The sequence below is a fragment of the Lontra canadensis genome, unplaced genomic scaffold (assembly GCF_010015895.1).
Source record: "Lontra canadensis isolate GAN:19392208 unplaced genomic scaffold, GSC_riverotter_1.0 scaffold2, whole genome shotgun sequence".
Lineage (NCBI taxonomy): Eukaryota > Metazoa > Chordata > Mammalia > Carnivora > Mustelidae > Lontra > Lontra canadensis.
In genome coordinates this window covers 20,294,112-20,310,321 of record NW_022630996.1, presented here as the reverse complement: position 1 = coordinate 20,310,321, position 16,210 = coordinate 20,294,112, and the positions used below count along the sequence as shown (strand labels likewise).

General features: G+C 37.5%; 1 protein-coding gene across 2 annotated transcripts in view; it reads right to left on the bottom strand.

Moving 5' to 3' along the window:
* The window catches only part of IQUB (IQ motif and ubiquitin domain containing), a 45,318-nt gene extending 29,468 nt beyond the window's left edge, over positions 1–15,850 (bottom strand). For both annotated transcript variants that reach the window (XM_032870248.1, XM_032870258.1), the window contains exons 1-6: positions 15,743–15,850; positions 9,993–10,426; positions 6,846–6,980; positions 3,748–3,909; positions 3,489–3,661; positions 2,766–2,921 (exon numbers count right to left, since the gene is read on the bottom strand). In XM_032870248.1, coding sequence (XP_032726139.1) covers positions 2,766–2,921; positions 3,489–3,661; positions 3,748–3,909; positions 6,846–6,980; positions 9,993–10,422 — 1,056 coding nt within the window. In that variant the 5' untranslated portion in view covers positions 10,423–10,426; positions 15,743–15,850. The remainder of the gene's footprint in view (positions 1–2,765; positions 2,922–3,488; positions 3,662–3,747; positions 3,910–6,845; positions 6,981–9,992; positions 10,427–15,742) is intronic.
* Between the last annotated feature and the right edge of the window lie 360 nt (positions 15,851–16,210).

Below are 16,210 nucleotides of genomic sequence, written 5' to 3'. Positions count from 1 at the left end.
AGCAAGCAATAGACAGGCAGACTAGCCAGAAATTAATCAGGGAGATCAGGAAAATGAGATAGCCATAGTGAGCTGTGATAACCTCCCAAATATCCCTAGTAGCATAAAGGCTGAACACATGTACAAGGATAAACACATATTCAGAGAAAAGGAAAAGGTGGGAAACAGGGAAAAGGTGTTCCCTGTTTCCATATCCCAGCTGTGAGGTCTTGTGCAGCAGAAACGCAAGAAGAAAACCCAGCAGAAAGTAAAAGCCAGGATATACAGAAACTGAACTTGTCTGGACTTTGAATGCATCTTTCAATATACACATGGGTCCATTAGCTAAAGTGGAAGTTTTTGTTTTTGTTTTGTTTTAAAGTGGAAGCTTTACTAGATCAAGGAATTTGAGCACAACCTCTAGTCAATCATTACCTAACCATTAGGGAATGCTAAACCAGGGGTCCTCAGGAAGGCAAACTTAGAAATAGAAAAACAACAACAATAACAAATTGACCAGAGAATCAATGACTACCTACTGTGATAGAGACAGACCCTAAAGCAGGTTTTAGCAATGGCACTGTTGATACTTTGGACCAGGTAATTATCTGTTGCAGTGGGGCTAGTGTTCCTATGCTTATAGGATGTCTGGCAGTATCCTTGTTTTCTACCCATTAAAGCATGGTCGCACCCCCCCACATGTCATCATATCAAAAATGTCTCTGACAATGTAAAATGTTGCTAATAAGCACATGAAAAGATATTCAATATCATTAGCCATCAGGGTATGCAAATCAAAACCACAATGAGATATCCCTTCAGACTTACTAGGACATCTGTAATGAAAAATATAGACAGTAACAAGTGTCGATGAGGATGTGAAGATATGTGAAGATATTAGAATCCTTGTCCACTGCTGGTGGGACATAAAATGGTGCAGCTGCTTTGAAAAACAGTCTGGCAGTTCCTCAAAAAGGTTAGACACATACTTACCAAATGATCCAGCAATTACACTCCTGGACATATACCCAAGAGCAATGAAAATATATGTCCACATAAAAATTCGTACACAAATGTTTATGGCAGCTTTATTCCTAACAGCCAATAAGTGGAAACAGCTCAAATGTCCATCAACCGATAAATAAACAAAATTCAGTATATACATTGGCATGGATACAATAGGTATATCCAGTTGAGTATATACAATGGGATATTATTCTGTAATATAAAAGAATGAAGTATTGGTACATGTCACAACATGGAAGAGCCTTGAAAACATTATGCTATGTTTTTAAAAAGCCAATCACAAAAGATTACATATTGTATGATTCCATGTATATGAAATATCCAGAATAGGTAAACCAACAGAGGCAGAAAGTAGATTAGTGGTTTCCTAAGGCAGAAAACATTGGAGGGAAATAGGGACTGACTGCTATTGGATCAGGATTTTTTTTTTCTGGGATGATGAGAACATTCTAAATATTGTATAACTCTGTATGTAATAAAAGTCATTGAATTGTATACTTTTTAAAAAGTATATATTATCTTGAAAAAAGGGTTTTAAATGGAAAAAAAAACTGAAAGAATTAAAATGGTTCATTGGAAAATACCTATTTAACATAAAAGACAGCAAAGGAAGAAGAGAGGACAAGAGAGACATCTGACATACAGAAAACAAATAGCAAATGGCTGGTATAATCCAACCTTAACAATAATTACATTAAATATAAATGTATTAAATACTTCAATCACAAGGTAGAGATTATCAGACTAGATAAAAAGACAAAATCAAATTATATTGTCTATACAGAAATATTCTAGATTAAGACTCAAATAGGTTGAAAGTAAAAGGACAGAAAAAGATAGACTATGCAAACAATAACATAAAAGAGTTGGAGTGGCTATGTTAATATTAGAGAAAACAGACTTTGGTGTCCTTTTGGTTTCAATTACTCTGGAAAGCCCCCTAGGTGATTCTACTGTCCCAATGATTAAGGCCAAGGTATAGAGAAGACAAAGCTAACAATGCCCAAAGGTAACACACAAACCCTTAGGAATCCCTAAGAGAAAGGGAAGGAAGGATTAGGGGCATTTAGGATTATGGTTCCTTCTAGGGGAGAGACCGGAGATAAAAACTGCTTTTAATACCAGTGAAACAGAACTCACACTAATAAAGATTCTCTCCTTGACCAAACTCTAATCAGGCCCCTCTGAGCAGTTTTTTAATTAGGCCTCAACTTTTGGGCTTCTGTGATCATGTCTGAATTGTTCAATTTTAGCAAAAGCCTGCTCAGTCAGTTTAACCAGGATCCTATCCTCAATATTTAATGAGGCTCTTATAATATATAAGAAAATTTGATCTTATAATATACTTATAATATATGGCTCCAGACAATGCCTAATCAACTCTGGTCTGCCTTCAGTAAAAAATCCTGTTTAGGATGGTTTAGCCAGAATCTCCCCTTACCTCTGATGTTTTCTTAGTAATTTTCCATCCACCGACCTCTACCCTACTCCTTGGCTATAAATTTCCACTTTTCCTTGTATTTAAAGTTGAGCCCAGACTCTTTTCCCGACCAAAAAACCCCATTGTAGTAGCCCCTCCTAAAAGTCTGCCTTACCATCTTCAGTATGTGTTATGAGTAATTTTTTCTTTAACAGCACCCATGTGGATTGTTTTGTAAGCTAGTGTGGCTTAAGGAAACACACAAAGATGCACACAGAGCAACTGGCTCATTTCTTTCATTCTTAGTAATAGTATTCACTCATAATAAGAGTTATCTTACCGACTGTAGTCTTTGAGCATGGTATTCTGCTGCTGAAAAATAATTTCCTGGTGTTACCAGTTTATCAGTCATGTTTGATACATACACACCAATTTTAGTCATCTGCGTGGATGTTGTATTTGTAGTCTGTTGGAACTTTTTTCTCTGAAGAACTGTCTAAAATCAAAACATAAAAATTTAAATATCCACTATGTACACATCTAAGTGAGTAAAGAGGACATTTTTCTGTGTTAATTTTCTGTTATTATTTGAATTACTGTATAATTCCTTGGAAGATTTTAACTTAATTTTTTTAGGTTTTTATTTAAATTCCAGTTAGTTAACATACAGTGTAATATTAGCTTCAGATGTACAACAGAGTAACTGAACACTTCATGCATCACAACAAGTGCACTCCCTAATCCCCATCACCTATCTACCCATCCTCTCACCTCCTCCCCTCTGGTAACCATCAGTTTGTTCTCCATAGTTCAGAGTCTGTTTTTTGGTTTGCCTCTCTCTCTCTCTTTTTTCCCCTTTGCTTGTTTGTTTTGTTTCTTAAATTTCACATATGAATGAAATCAGACAGTATTTGTCTTTCTCTGACTTATTTCGCTTAGCATAATACTCTTTAGCTCCATTCACATCATGGCAAATGAGGCAATTTTTAATTTTAGGGAGGTACACAAAACATCTGTTCATTCTGCAGTTTCAAAAACCTACACAGAAAAATAAAAATATTACCTGGGTATCCCTACAAAATACATTGTCTTTTTTGGGAATCTTTTTAGGTACAGTTTGTGTTCCAGCATTGTGATATTCTATTCCTGTTATTTTATGTCTGAATCCACCAAGAAACGGTTTGTGAAAGTCAGATTTTATAATCTCAACAGCTACCTCCTGGTACTCAGTAATGCCTAAGGGGGTAAAACCAAGACTGAATGAAAGTTCACCTACAAAAGGACTCTAAAATACTTTATCTAAAAGACATGAAGTAACTAACCAGTTTGTACTCTGACAGTTATGATTTGAGAGGCATCATTTAATCCTTGTATTCTTTTGATTGGAAATAGATCTGGATCTGTAGAAAAAATTTCCACTTGTACAATATCCTGTGGCTTAACTCCATGTTGCAGTAGAGTCTCATTATTTTTAAGAATCATTCCTAAAAATGACATGAAATTAGAAGTGCTATGACAAAGAAATAACCATATATACTCATTGTAAGGGGATGGAAAACATCAAAGATGATTGTATGAACACATATAGTTCAATTACTGGATAGAATATTGATGATGTCTACCCCTTGCTGTAATGTTAGTACAGAAAGTGCCACAATGGGAAAAGTTAAGATGCAAGAATTCAGCACTATAAGTAAAGCTACAACTCTCATAAGATTTCTCATCAGAAATACAAATATAGAATAACCATGCAACTCTATAACTATTTAAAAATAAAAACATATTCTATGAGCAAAATCATATTCTAAACATTGAGTCTCTAAAAAATCAAAATGTGTTATATGTGAACATGGGCATATCTAGATCAGGAAAATTTGATTATTTTCATACCTATTCCTCTCTCCAATGCAGAAAAGCATATACTCAGAGTTCCATCCTTCCCTTTCTGCTTCTATAATAAGGAACTCATATAAATAAATTCATGAAAAAGTGGAGTTAAGGCTTATGTTTGTGCTGGAAAAAAGTGTACATCACTTTATTTTTATATTATTTTATATCTTTTTTAGTTCTATCTCCCTTCATTGGTATATCCTGTAAATTTACTCAAATTTTACTTCTCTATTTCAAGGAATACAAAACTATATATAATGTTATTGGCTGCTGTTTTGATAGAATCTCTATCACTCTTCCGATGCATGGTCTTCCTAAATTATAGGTAGGAACTCGAACATACCAAAGATTTTGTGACACTCATTCTTAGAAATATATCAGATACCACCAGTCCATTTTCCCTATGTTTAAGAAAGCACAAAGACCCGAAATTCTTAACTTAAAAAAGTAAACTGAATATTATATGGACTATGTGATAGATTGCCCCAGAATATAACCATGTCCTAATCCCCAGAACTTATGAATGCTAACTTATATAGCAAAGATGTCTGTAAATGTTCTTAAGTTAAAAAGTTTGAAATGAGAGATTATCCTGGAATATCTATGTGGGTCCTAAATGTAATCATGAATGCCCTTAGCGAGGAAGAAAGGGAGATTTGACTACAGAGGAGAAGATGATAAAACAAAAGTAGAGATTTGAAGAGGCTCTACTGAGTGCTTTAAAGAGGGAGGAAGGGGCCATGAGCCTATGAATACGGTGTACAACTCTAGAAGCTGGAAAAGACAAAGAAACAGATTCTCCCCAGAACTTCCAGAGGGAAAACAGCCCTGCCCACATGTTCGTTTCATCTGACTGAAACTGGCCTATGATTTCTGACATCCAGGACTGTAAGAGAAATCATGTGTTAAGTTATTAAGCTTGTGGTTAATCATTACAACACCCATAGGAAACCAATATAGATTCCCAGAGCCCTCGTCATTCCTCTAGTTTGTGTAGGAGGCTTAATCCCACCAAATTTGAACTCTAATTCTAGTACTAGAAAAAAGCACCTATGTTAGAGAGCAGCTGACATAGAATCAAGCTCTTTTATTATCATGGCTTACATAAGCCTGTTACTCAGTGGTGATGACTGGCACCTACACATAAAGGTTGGTCATGAAATACAAAGAACAGAGAGTCTCAAATACCACTGGGTAGCGACTCCAGTCTCAAACTGCTCTCTCCTCCAATTTTGAACTTCCTCTTATAGAGAATGCCAAGCAAGCAGTTTCAAACTCCGTTTTTGGAGTCATACCTATATTTAAGTTCAGATTCTACCATTCATTTGCTGTGTGAATTTGTGTAAGTTTCCCAAGCTTTAGTTTCCTTCCTTCAAAAAAAGTTAGCAACAATACCTACCTCAAAGGGTTGTTGTATGGACTGAATGATAATGTGATAATGTAGGTAAAACATTCTGTAGATGGACTAGCACATAGTACATCTCAATAAATTAACCATCATGATTGTTATTACTAATAACTATTTACATTTTAGCGTTGTTTCTCTACCCGAGCTTTAATAGTCAGTTGTTTGAATACATGAGCATCTTAGTATTACAACATATTCATTATAATAGTTTTCTAAAAATAATTTTGAAATTGAACTGATTGTTTTCTCCGATTTGATGAGGAGGAATTTAATAGGTATGGTTTACTCATTTTTAGTGTTTAGGATTTTCCCACATGCAGAAAAATGTTTTTATTTCCCTGGAAAGTTTTTTTTTGTGGCATCTTTATAAGTTAATACAAAAACTTCAAAACTAAAATATTAGCATCTGTGCAGACATATTCTACAGAAACATTTATTTAGCTAGGCTGCTCTCACTCTCTCTTTCACAGTTACAAAGACTATGTCCTCTCAGGACACGAGGCTACTATAAAGTGGGATACTCAATACTGCCCATAAAAAAGAAATCAACTTGAACACCATGGGAAAGAGAGTTGACCTTAATGTATCAAGACTGACAGAGAAACCATCTTTAAGTCCTTTTCTTATTCTATACATACTCATTCCTCATCAACTTCTCTCAACCTCATTGTCTCCCACTCCCCGCACAGAACCTACTTCTAGCCACTCTAAACTTCTTACAACTTCCTCCAGGGTCCCAGATTTTCTAACTTCTTTGGGACTTAGCACAAATATTACCACTTTTATTAAATGAAGCTTTCTAGACTCCCAGTTTCTTTCCTCTCTGTTCTCACAGTTTTTTGTGCATATCTCCATTAAGACATTTACACATTATGTGGTATTATTATATCATCTTTCTGACTAGTCTGTAAACAATTTCAGAATGAAGATTTTGTTTCATGTTTCTTTACATCTTCAGTTCTTAACTAAGTATTTAGAACAAGTATGTCCTCAATAAAAATGTGTTGAATGAATGCATAATCATAATATAATGTTCAAAGACTATATATTAATTTAACAAATCAAAGATCTTGATTATGCACATGATAAAACTAAATAAGTTTTATTAGCTTCCCAACTTACCTGAATATCTTATCTGCAGTATATTAGATGGGATCTTTAGTAGATACGAAAAATGATCCTTGAGGTATTTTATAGTGATATCTATTTTAAAAGGCATTATAATTTCCTGGCCCACAGGAAAAAGTACAACTTTTACTGTAGATAAAAAGAGAAAAGAAAGAACCATAGTCAAAAGCAAGGGTCAGCAACCTACAGTTCACAAGCAGAGAGAGAATGATGGAGCAAGTTGACCTTAATTTCCCCCAACCCCAGCTCCAAGTTCCAATCTTTTTTCCATTCTCTGCTATGAGGATCCATGCACATTCAGAATTACCTTCTCACTCAGAATTCCACAAGAAATAGGAAATAAAACTAAACTGCTTTTAAAGAGTCCCAATATTTGATATCATACTGGTATTAATTGGTACTAATCTGGTATTGGTATCTGGTATTATATTATTCAGATATAAATAGAAGAACATCTCAGAAATGTACTGAATAGCAGAACGGGAGGCCCGGAGACCTAGGGGGTGTCCCTGAAGCTGTGATGTGCATGTGCAAGCTTTGATTATATACTGATAGCATGCATCCATAAGTCAGTGCATATTCATGAAGTTAGGAAAATCCAATAGAGAAATTTTCAAAGAAAAAGATATCTAAGTCCACTCTTCTTCCCATAATTGATTTATGACTATGGCTGCCAAAATGTAAAACAGAAAAATCACTGTTCATTACAAATATCTGGAATAACTAATACAAATCTACTTTTCACCAAAATGGACATTACGTGGCTCACTACCCATTCTATAAAATAGGAAATCAAGACACTTACATATTGATAATAAAGAAAACCTTTATAGAAGCTTCTTATAATGGGGTAAACTTTCTTCTTTTATATCTACAGATTTTTAAATTTTAATGGAGAAGATGTAATGAGTAAGATGTAGAAGTGAGTGACAAGTAAGAGGGCAGAGTGTACACTGTAGACCAAAAAAGTTTTGTACATTTCTAAATTCCTGACATATGATAATTTTCATAAAGCTAAATGACACATTTTTCAATAACCCTAGAATAAAATTTAACTAGGCATTGATAATGCTGAGGTTTTTTGAGATTGTTAAAACTTATTTTCATAGCTATCAACAAAGAAAACACTCTCACAGATGTTAAATTATCAGAAAGCTAGTCTAGTTGTTTTATAGAGTCAAAATTCTATGATTAACATATTTTAACATTTTCATGGCAGTGATTTCCTAAGCTTTGGGAAGGGGAGGTATGTGAAGGAATTCACAAACCCTAGAAAGCACAGGGCCAAGACAACTTAGTTCTAATTTCCATGTGCTTGTTAAAAACTACAGTATCAGGCAATCACAAAGATATCAAAAAATGGAGCCCAGGGACTGCCTGGCTGGCTTAGTCAGGAGAACATATAATCTTGATCTCAGGGATGCAAGTTCAAGCTGCACATTGGGCACAGAGATTACTTTAAGAAACAAATGAATTGGTATTCTTGACTGGATTATTTGTTTTTTGGGTGCTGAGTTGGTAAGTTCTTTCTAGATCTTGGATACCAAGATGAAGCCTCTTACACTGTTGGTGGGAATGCAAGCTGGTACAGCCACTCTGGAAAACAGTATGGAGGCTCCTCAAGACTTTAAAACTAGAGCTACCCTATGACCCAGAAATTGCACTACTGGGTGTTTACCTCAAAGATACAGATGGAGTGAAAAGAAGGGGCACCTGCACCCCAATGTTCATAGCAGCAGTGTCCACAATAGACAAACTGTGGAAGGAGCTGAGACATCCTTGAACACATGAATGGATAAAGAAGGTACGGTTCATATATACAATGGGATATTACTCAGCCCTCAGAAGTGATGAATGCCTACCATTTGCGTTGACATGGATGGAACTGGAGAGTATTATGCTAAGTGAAATAAGTCAAGCAGAGAAAGAAATTACATGGTTTCACTTGTATGTGGTATATAAGGAAAAGCACAGAGGACCATAGCAGAAGGGAGGGAAAACTGAATAGGAAGAAAACAGAGAGGAAGACAAACCATGAGAGACTCTGGAGGTGGGAAAACAAATAGAGGGTTGCAGAAGGGAAGGGGGTGGAGGGATTGGGTAACTGGGTGATGGGTATTAAGGAGGTCATGTGACATAATGAGCACTGTTATACACAACTAATAAGTCACTGAACACTACGTCAAAAACTAATGATGTACTATATTATGGCTAACTGAACTTAATAACAAAAATAGCTTTTGAAATAAATAAACAAACAAGAGGGAAAAGGAGCAACCAGTTAATCAGCCAAGTAGGCTGCTTCTAGGTATAACCACCTTCTTGCTGCTCCACTTTGGCTTTGTTACCAACAATGCAGTAATAACTCCTACATGCCATGGACATTATGCCTTTAAAACTAACCAATAATGCAAGAGAACAACAACTTTTCCAAAGCTAAATATAAAGTTAACCCTAAGCAGAAGTATGAAAATATGTAAAAGTAACAAGATATGAAGAATGAGCCCTGAATATGAAACGAGGAATCTGGAGTCAAGTTCCATTCCAACTCTTTCTTGCTAGCTATGAACAATTAATTCCAAAGAGGCATGCAAAAGAACTACAATTATACTCAAGAATCTGTCCATTTTCCAAAGTTCCTAAACATTTTAAAAACATACTTTACTTAGGAAAAAATGGATCAATATCAACTTAAAATTTAATGGTGTTCATCTATTTTGGGAAAATAGATAGAACAGAATAGAGTATCTTCACACTTAATTAAGAGATCAGGGGCACCTGGGTGGCTCAGTGGGTTAAAGCCTCTGCCTTCCGGCTCGGGTCATGATCCCAGGCTCCTGGGATGGAGCCCCGCATTGGGCTCTCTGCTCGGCGGGGAGCCTGCTTCCCCCTCTCTCTCTGCCTGCCTCTCTACCTACTTGTGATCTCTGTCTGTCAAATAAATAAATAAAATCTTAAAAAAAAATAAAAAATAAAAAATTTTAAAAAAGAGATCAAGTGGTAGTAGCTACAGAAGTTTGGTGGATAAAGGAAAGGGAAAGTAATGTAATACCAAATATAAAACAAATCTTCAAGCAAAACAAATTTGAAAAAGCAGCCATTCTACAAAATGAGGAAATTCCTATCTTCCCTATGTAATACCTGTTGCTAAAGGATTGTTCACTGATGCTTTCAGAGATTCCTTTATAGCCTTTATCTTATCCAGAAAAGCCAGAGATCCAGGCTTTGAATACTGTTTGGCTGGCTGCATTACATTATCATATTTAGTTAGATAGTGCTCTGTAGAACTTTCTGGAAAATATGAAACTTGTTTGGGCAACAAAGCTTCTTCCATGAGTGGTTCTTCATCTTCTGGTTCCACGTTTGATAAGCCCTGGTGACTTTCCTCCTTAGCATGTGTTGTATAGCCCTCACTGGATGGTTCAACTTCAGATTCATTATCTTCTGCTTGATCTGACTCTGGAAACTCTTCAGAGGGAAGTGGAATACTGATAATCCCAGAAGCATCTTTATTTTCTTCTGATGCATTCACAACATTCTCAGCATCAAATTCTTCTTCCTGATCAGACATTTTCCTGAACCAAGAAAAATAAATATATTTATTACACATAAAAATTTCTACACCAGATATCAAATTCATTGGTGGTATACAGCAGTGTTTATAATACACTGTAATGCTCCTTGTTATTTTGTTTTAAAATACTGATTATTTTAGTAATGGCATCAAGTAAAAGCATTGGTGAATTTTTAATAAAAACACCACAGAAAGTAGAAATTAAACCAAAAGAGAACCTCAAAATATAATCAATTTGAGAAAAATCTACTATCAAGAATATACTGAAAAACAGGGGCACCTGATTGGCTCAGTCGGTTGGGGGTCTGCCTTCAGCTCAGGTCATGATCCCCCAGTCCTGGGATGGAGCCCTGCCTTGGGCTCCCTATTCGGCAGGGAGTCTGCTTCTCCCTCTGCCTGCTGCTCCCTGTGCTTATGCACGCTCTCACTCTCGCTCTCACTCTCATTCTATCTCAAATAAATAAATAAAATCTTAAAAAGAAAAAAGAATATATTGAAAAATATTTTAAAATATACAGTCACCTCTTCCTTATTAAAAAGAACAATGCCTTGTGAAAGGACTTATTTGAATAGTTTGTTGTTTTTTTCCTGAACACAAACTAACACAGGATTTATGCTTCTGGGATTACAACTGATTAGAAGCTCCAAGGAATCCCCCAGCTTCACAGCAACCACACCCTGGATAGTATCACTCTCTGTAGTAGTTTTGTTCTCACAAACTGTAGCAAGTCTCCAAGGACCTTTGTTCCCCAAAACAAACAGATCAACAAACAAATGTGGGTTGATCTTGGAGCTGATTAGGGCATGAGGTACAGCAACCAAGAGCTTTGGCTTGGGAGACCGTAGGACAGCATCCAGGACGTGGGCCAGAGTGGGCTAGGGTGGCCGACTGCTAGGCTTCAGGGGCAGGAGCTGGATCAGAGCAGTGAGGAGCCTGTCTGTGGGACGGATACCTATAGAAGCTGGCAGCCAGGAAGGGAGGGCAGAAGTGACCTTGAGGCATATTTCTGTAACAACAGCAGGGGCAGATTAAAATTCAGAACAGTAGTGAGGTGAAAAAGCTGTGTCTGGGGCTAACAAATTCAGCACAAATCCTTACAGAGAAAAAAAATAATAACCTTAGTCACTGAAGTTGTCTGGCTGCTAGATGACAAATTTCCAAAAATATGGAATATCTGGAATAAAAATATGTACGTGTTGAATTAAATGAATATAGCGTTAGAGTTGAAGAGAGAATTAGTAAACTAGAAGATAAAGAAAAGGATTTTATATAGAATGCCGCAAAGAGATAAGGATATGAAAAGTATGAGAGATTAAGGACCATGCAAAAGAGAAAAAGTCTAGCATATTTTACTGCTAAGGGTATCTTCACTTAAGCTGAGAATGCTTTTGTACTTTTGAAATAAAAAATAACAACCGAGACTATATGTGGCCTGCGAGGCCCTTTCCAGAAAAAGTCTGTCAGCCCCTGATCTGATATATGCCAAATTGGAAACCCAGAAAAAACAAAAAGAAGAGAGAAAATATTTTTAAAGGTGACGGCTGAGAATTTTACAAAACTGATGAGAAATATGGATCCAAACAGTCAAGAGGCATAACGTAAATATATGCCCAATGGGATAAGTAAAAATAATTCAAAGCCAATAATTCAAAGCCAATGAATCAAAGCCAATAATTCAAAGCCACATACATTGTAATTACATTACAGAGTAACAAAAAGAAGATATGGAGAGCATATAGTAATAAAGGATATATCATCTACTGCTTTGAATAATAATAATGATAATATTAATTTGCTAACATTAATACAAAGGAAAGAAAGGAAATACAAAGGAAATTAATACAAAGGAAAGAAAGGAAAGATTTCTCATCAGAAGTATAGAAGCCAACGTAACAATGAACTAATTAAAAGAAGATAACTATCAACCTAGAATTGTGCACCTAGCAAATTTCTCTTTCAAGAAAAAAAAAAATAGAAATATTTACAGATAAGTTATACCACAATACCTGCTCTAAAGAAAGTTCTAAGGGGTACACTTAAAGAGGAAAATGGGCTCAAAAGATGTTCAAAGTGCAAAAGGAAAAGTGAACAAATAAATTACAAACATATGGGTAAACACAAATACTGTCAACACAAAATAACAGTAGAAAATTGAAATATTAGACAATAACAATATATAATTGGGAAGGGAAAGATGAGAATGAACGGTTCTCAAATTCTTATACTGTTTACAAAATTGAGGGCTATGATATTCTTAACCCCAGACTTTGTGAAATTAAATATACATACCTGAATTTCAAGTACAACAACAAAAAAATGAAAGCTTTACACTTCCAAAATAATAAAGAAAAAAGTGAAATAAAAAAAAAAAAAAAAAACAAATAAAAACTCAAATTTTAAAAATTTCAAGAAACCTCTTTAGGTTCTCACCTACAAAAAATTTTTCCTTTTGGCTATTTTCTCCTATAATAGGACTTAATGGCCTGATTAAAGAAAGACTATCATAAAGAAGCCCTGACTCCTGGCAACATACTCCTCCCACCCCTTTGGAGAGGCTGAGGTCATGCTTTTGTTTCTATCTGGTGGGTCATCCTTCCAGTAAAAGGGCCAAGATGTCATCTTCTAAAACAGAAACAAAATCAAGAATGTCTGCTCTTGGAGCGCCTGGGTGGCTCAGTGGGTTAAAGCCTCTGCCTTCGTCTCAGGTCATGATCTGAGTCCTGGGATGGAGCCCCACATAGGGCTCTCTGCTCAGCAGGGAGCCTGCTTCCTCCTCTCTCTCTGCCTGCCTCTCTGCCTACTTGTAATCTCTGTCTGTCAAATAAATAAATAAAATCTTAAAAAAAAAAAAAAAAAGAATGTCTGCTCTTCAAAAAAAACATAACTAGAAAACTAAAGGGACAAACCATAGCCTGGGAGACAATTTTTTGCAAAGCTTCTATTTGATCAAGGACTTGTAACCAGAATATATAGAGAACTCTCACAATTCAATAAGAAAAGAGTAACCGTTTAAAAGTGAGTAAAATAGTTCAACAGGCAAGTCAACAAGAGTACATACAGAAAGCAAAGAGGCGGGGACAGGACTGGAGTGGCACAAGTGTGATGTCGCACCTGCACTGAGCCACACTTGCAGGTGCACCTGAAGATAAATCCCTCCTCAAATTTGGGGCCTAGCTGTCTCAGTTGCCTCAGTCTAGCCCTGGTCCTGAGAACAAGCACATGAAAAGATGCTCAATATCATTAGTTATTAAAGAAATACAACTTCATATACATATATATATATATATATTTTTTTTTTTTTTTTTAGCCCAACAATGTCAAGTGCTGGTGAGTATGAAGACTAGTAGAACTTATAGCTTGATGGTGGAAAGGAAAATTGGTACATTTGAAATAACTTATTTTTCTTATAAAATTAAATGTACATGTATCATATGACCCAGCAATCTATGTTCTTTACCCAGATAGAATGAAAAACTACATTCATACCAAATTTGCAGACACAAGTTTATAAAGCCTTTCTTCTTTTTTTTTTTTTTAAGATATTGTGTATTTATATGCCAGAGAGAGCATGAGCACAAGCAGGAGGAATGTCAGGCAGAGGGAGAAGCAGGATCCCTGTTGAGCAGGGAGCTCGTTGCGGGACTTGATCCCAATACCCTGAGATCATGACCTGAGCTGAAGGCAGACGCTTAATGGACTGAACCACCCAGACATCCGTAAAGCCTTAAATCTTAATCACCCAACACCGGAAACAACACAAGTGTTCCTCTGTTGAGGTATGGATCCTCATACTATGAGTCACAAAATGGACTACTATTCATTCAAGAAAAAGGAATAAACTATTGATACAACATGGATGAATCTCAAATGGATTATGCTAAGCCAATTCTAAAAGCTACATACTGTATAATTCAATTAAGTGAAAAAGCAAAGCTGATGGTTCACAACCTCTTGAATTCTGTGGGGGGTAAAAGCTGATACTGAGCCCCAACCATGGACTCCAAGGAGAAACTAAATAAAGAGGCAGCACTCCAGATTTGTAGGTGGCAAGTTTAATAAGTGAGGGACCTTACACACTAGGCTTATCTTTGGCAGCTGCAAGACAGTAGATCTCTGGACCCACTTGCCAGAATCTTAAAGAGTTTATCTAAAGAGACCTTTATTGGGTTCAGTCGGGTATCCAGTCCAGATGGTCTCAATTACACATTACTCTCTGGGTCATTGAAGCAGCCCGTAGCTAGGGGCCTTGGGTGGGAGGCCCATTCCAAGGACAGGGGTGGAGACTGTGATTGCCCCAGTTCAGTTCACTGGTCAACCAGCAATCACACCTCCATGACTGCCTCCAACGAAAACACATGGCAGTACCTACCACGTTACAGGTACAACTACATATTTATATAGGGACAGAATAACTGTGGAAGATAAAGGGAAGAGGGGAGGACATGGGTGTAAAACAGAATTTCACTGTTCATTCTTTGTACTGTTTGAACTTTCTACCTTTTACATTTGCCTATTCAAATGTAAATGTTTTAATCTTAAAAAAACTGTTCAAAAAGAAAAAAGAAGTCCCTATTATGATTGTATACAAAAATGTCCCTCTTGATCATAGGAGAAGGGAGGGAAAAATGAAACAAGATGAAACCAGAAGAGACAAACCATAAGAGACTCTCAATCTCCGGAAAGAAACTGAGGGTTGCTGGAGGGGAGGGGGGGTGGGAGAGATGGGGTGGTTGGGGGTTGGACATTGAGGAGGGTATGTGCTGTGGCAAGAAAAAAAAAGTCCCTCTTTCACCGACAACGCATGATTTCACTGATGTATCTAGAATGTTAGTGTAACCGGTAAGGCAAGGCTCCAGTTTTGCCTTCTACCAAATACACCTGTTGAATTTTTAAGCTTTTAGGAGGCGTGGCAAAGACCACGGGAGGAGAGGAGGAGCGTGCCAAGGAGGAAGGCGTGAAAGCCCTCTACTGGCTCGACTGGAAATGTCGCCATGGATGCCTACACGTCTTCTAATGTCAGATCTGGGTTACACACAGGTCTTGCTTTACTGTCACTTAAGATAAGCACTCCGGGTGGGAGATGTTTCCGAACCCCAAATATGAGATACAGAGCCAGGAAAGGAACCAAGAAAAATGGGATGTTTTGCACGATTTTTGAAGTAGAGGTGGAACATTGTCCAGCGGCCACGCAGTCCGCAGAGCCAAGGCGGGACCAGCGCCCCGCACAAAGTTCTGGGAGTCCCGCGCCGTCGTCACCAGTCCAAGGCGGGTCTGAGGGTAGGGCCGGGAGAGGGCAGCCCAAACCTGTCCTCCTACCTGACTGAGAAACGGAGCTACTCGGGTCGCAGAGGTTTCTCAAGAACCGCTCCGAGGAAGCAGCGTCCACACCCGCCGCATTCTCTGTTGCCTGCCATATCCTAGCAACCGCCCTACCACCGCCTCCTCCCGCCGGACACTGATGCCGCGAGAAGAGGCGGTGCTCGCGTAGGGAAGAAACGCAGGGGAGGGGAAGGCGGGGCCGGGGTCTGGCGGCGGGCGGAGCAGTGAGGCAGAGGGAGGGGCGGGAGGAGGAAGGCGGCAGGGAGGGCTTACTTAGATCCCAAAGTGAATGGGACGCTACTTTCCAAACTTCTCTTACACCTGTGAAAGGGCGCAGTTCTCCGAACCAAACGCTGACGGCAATTTGGCTTACAGATACAAAAAATCGGGTTTGGCGAAAATGTAAATATCAAATGAGAGTGAAGATCTTGACGTAAAAGAACACAGTTGTACACAGAAGGTGCC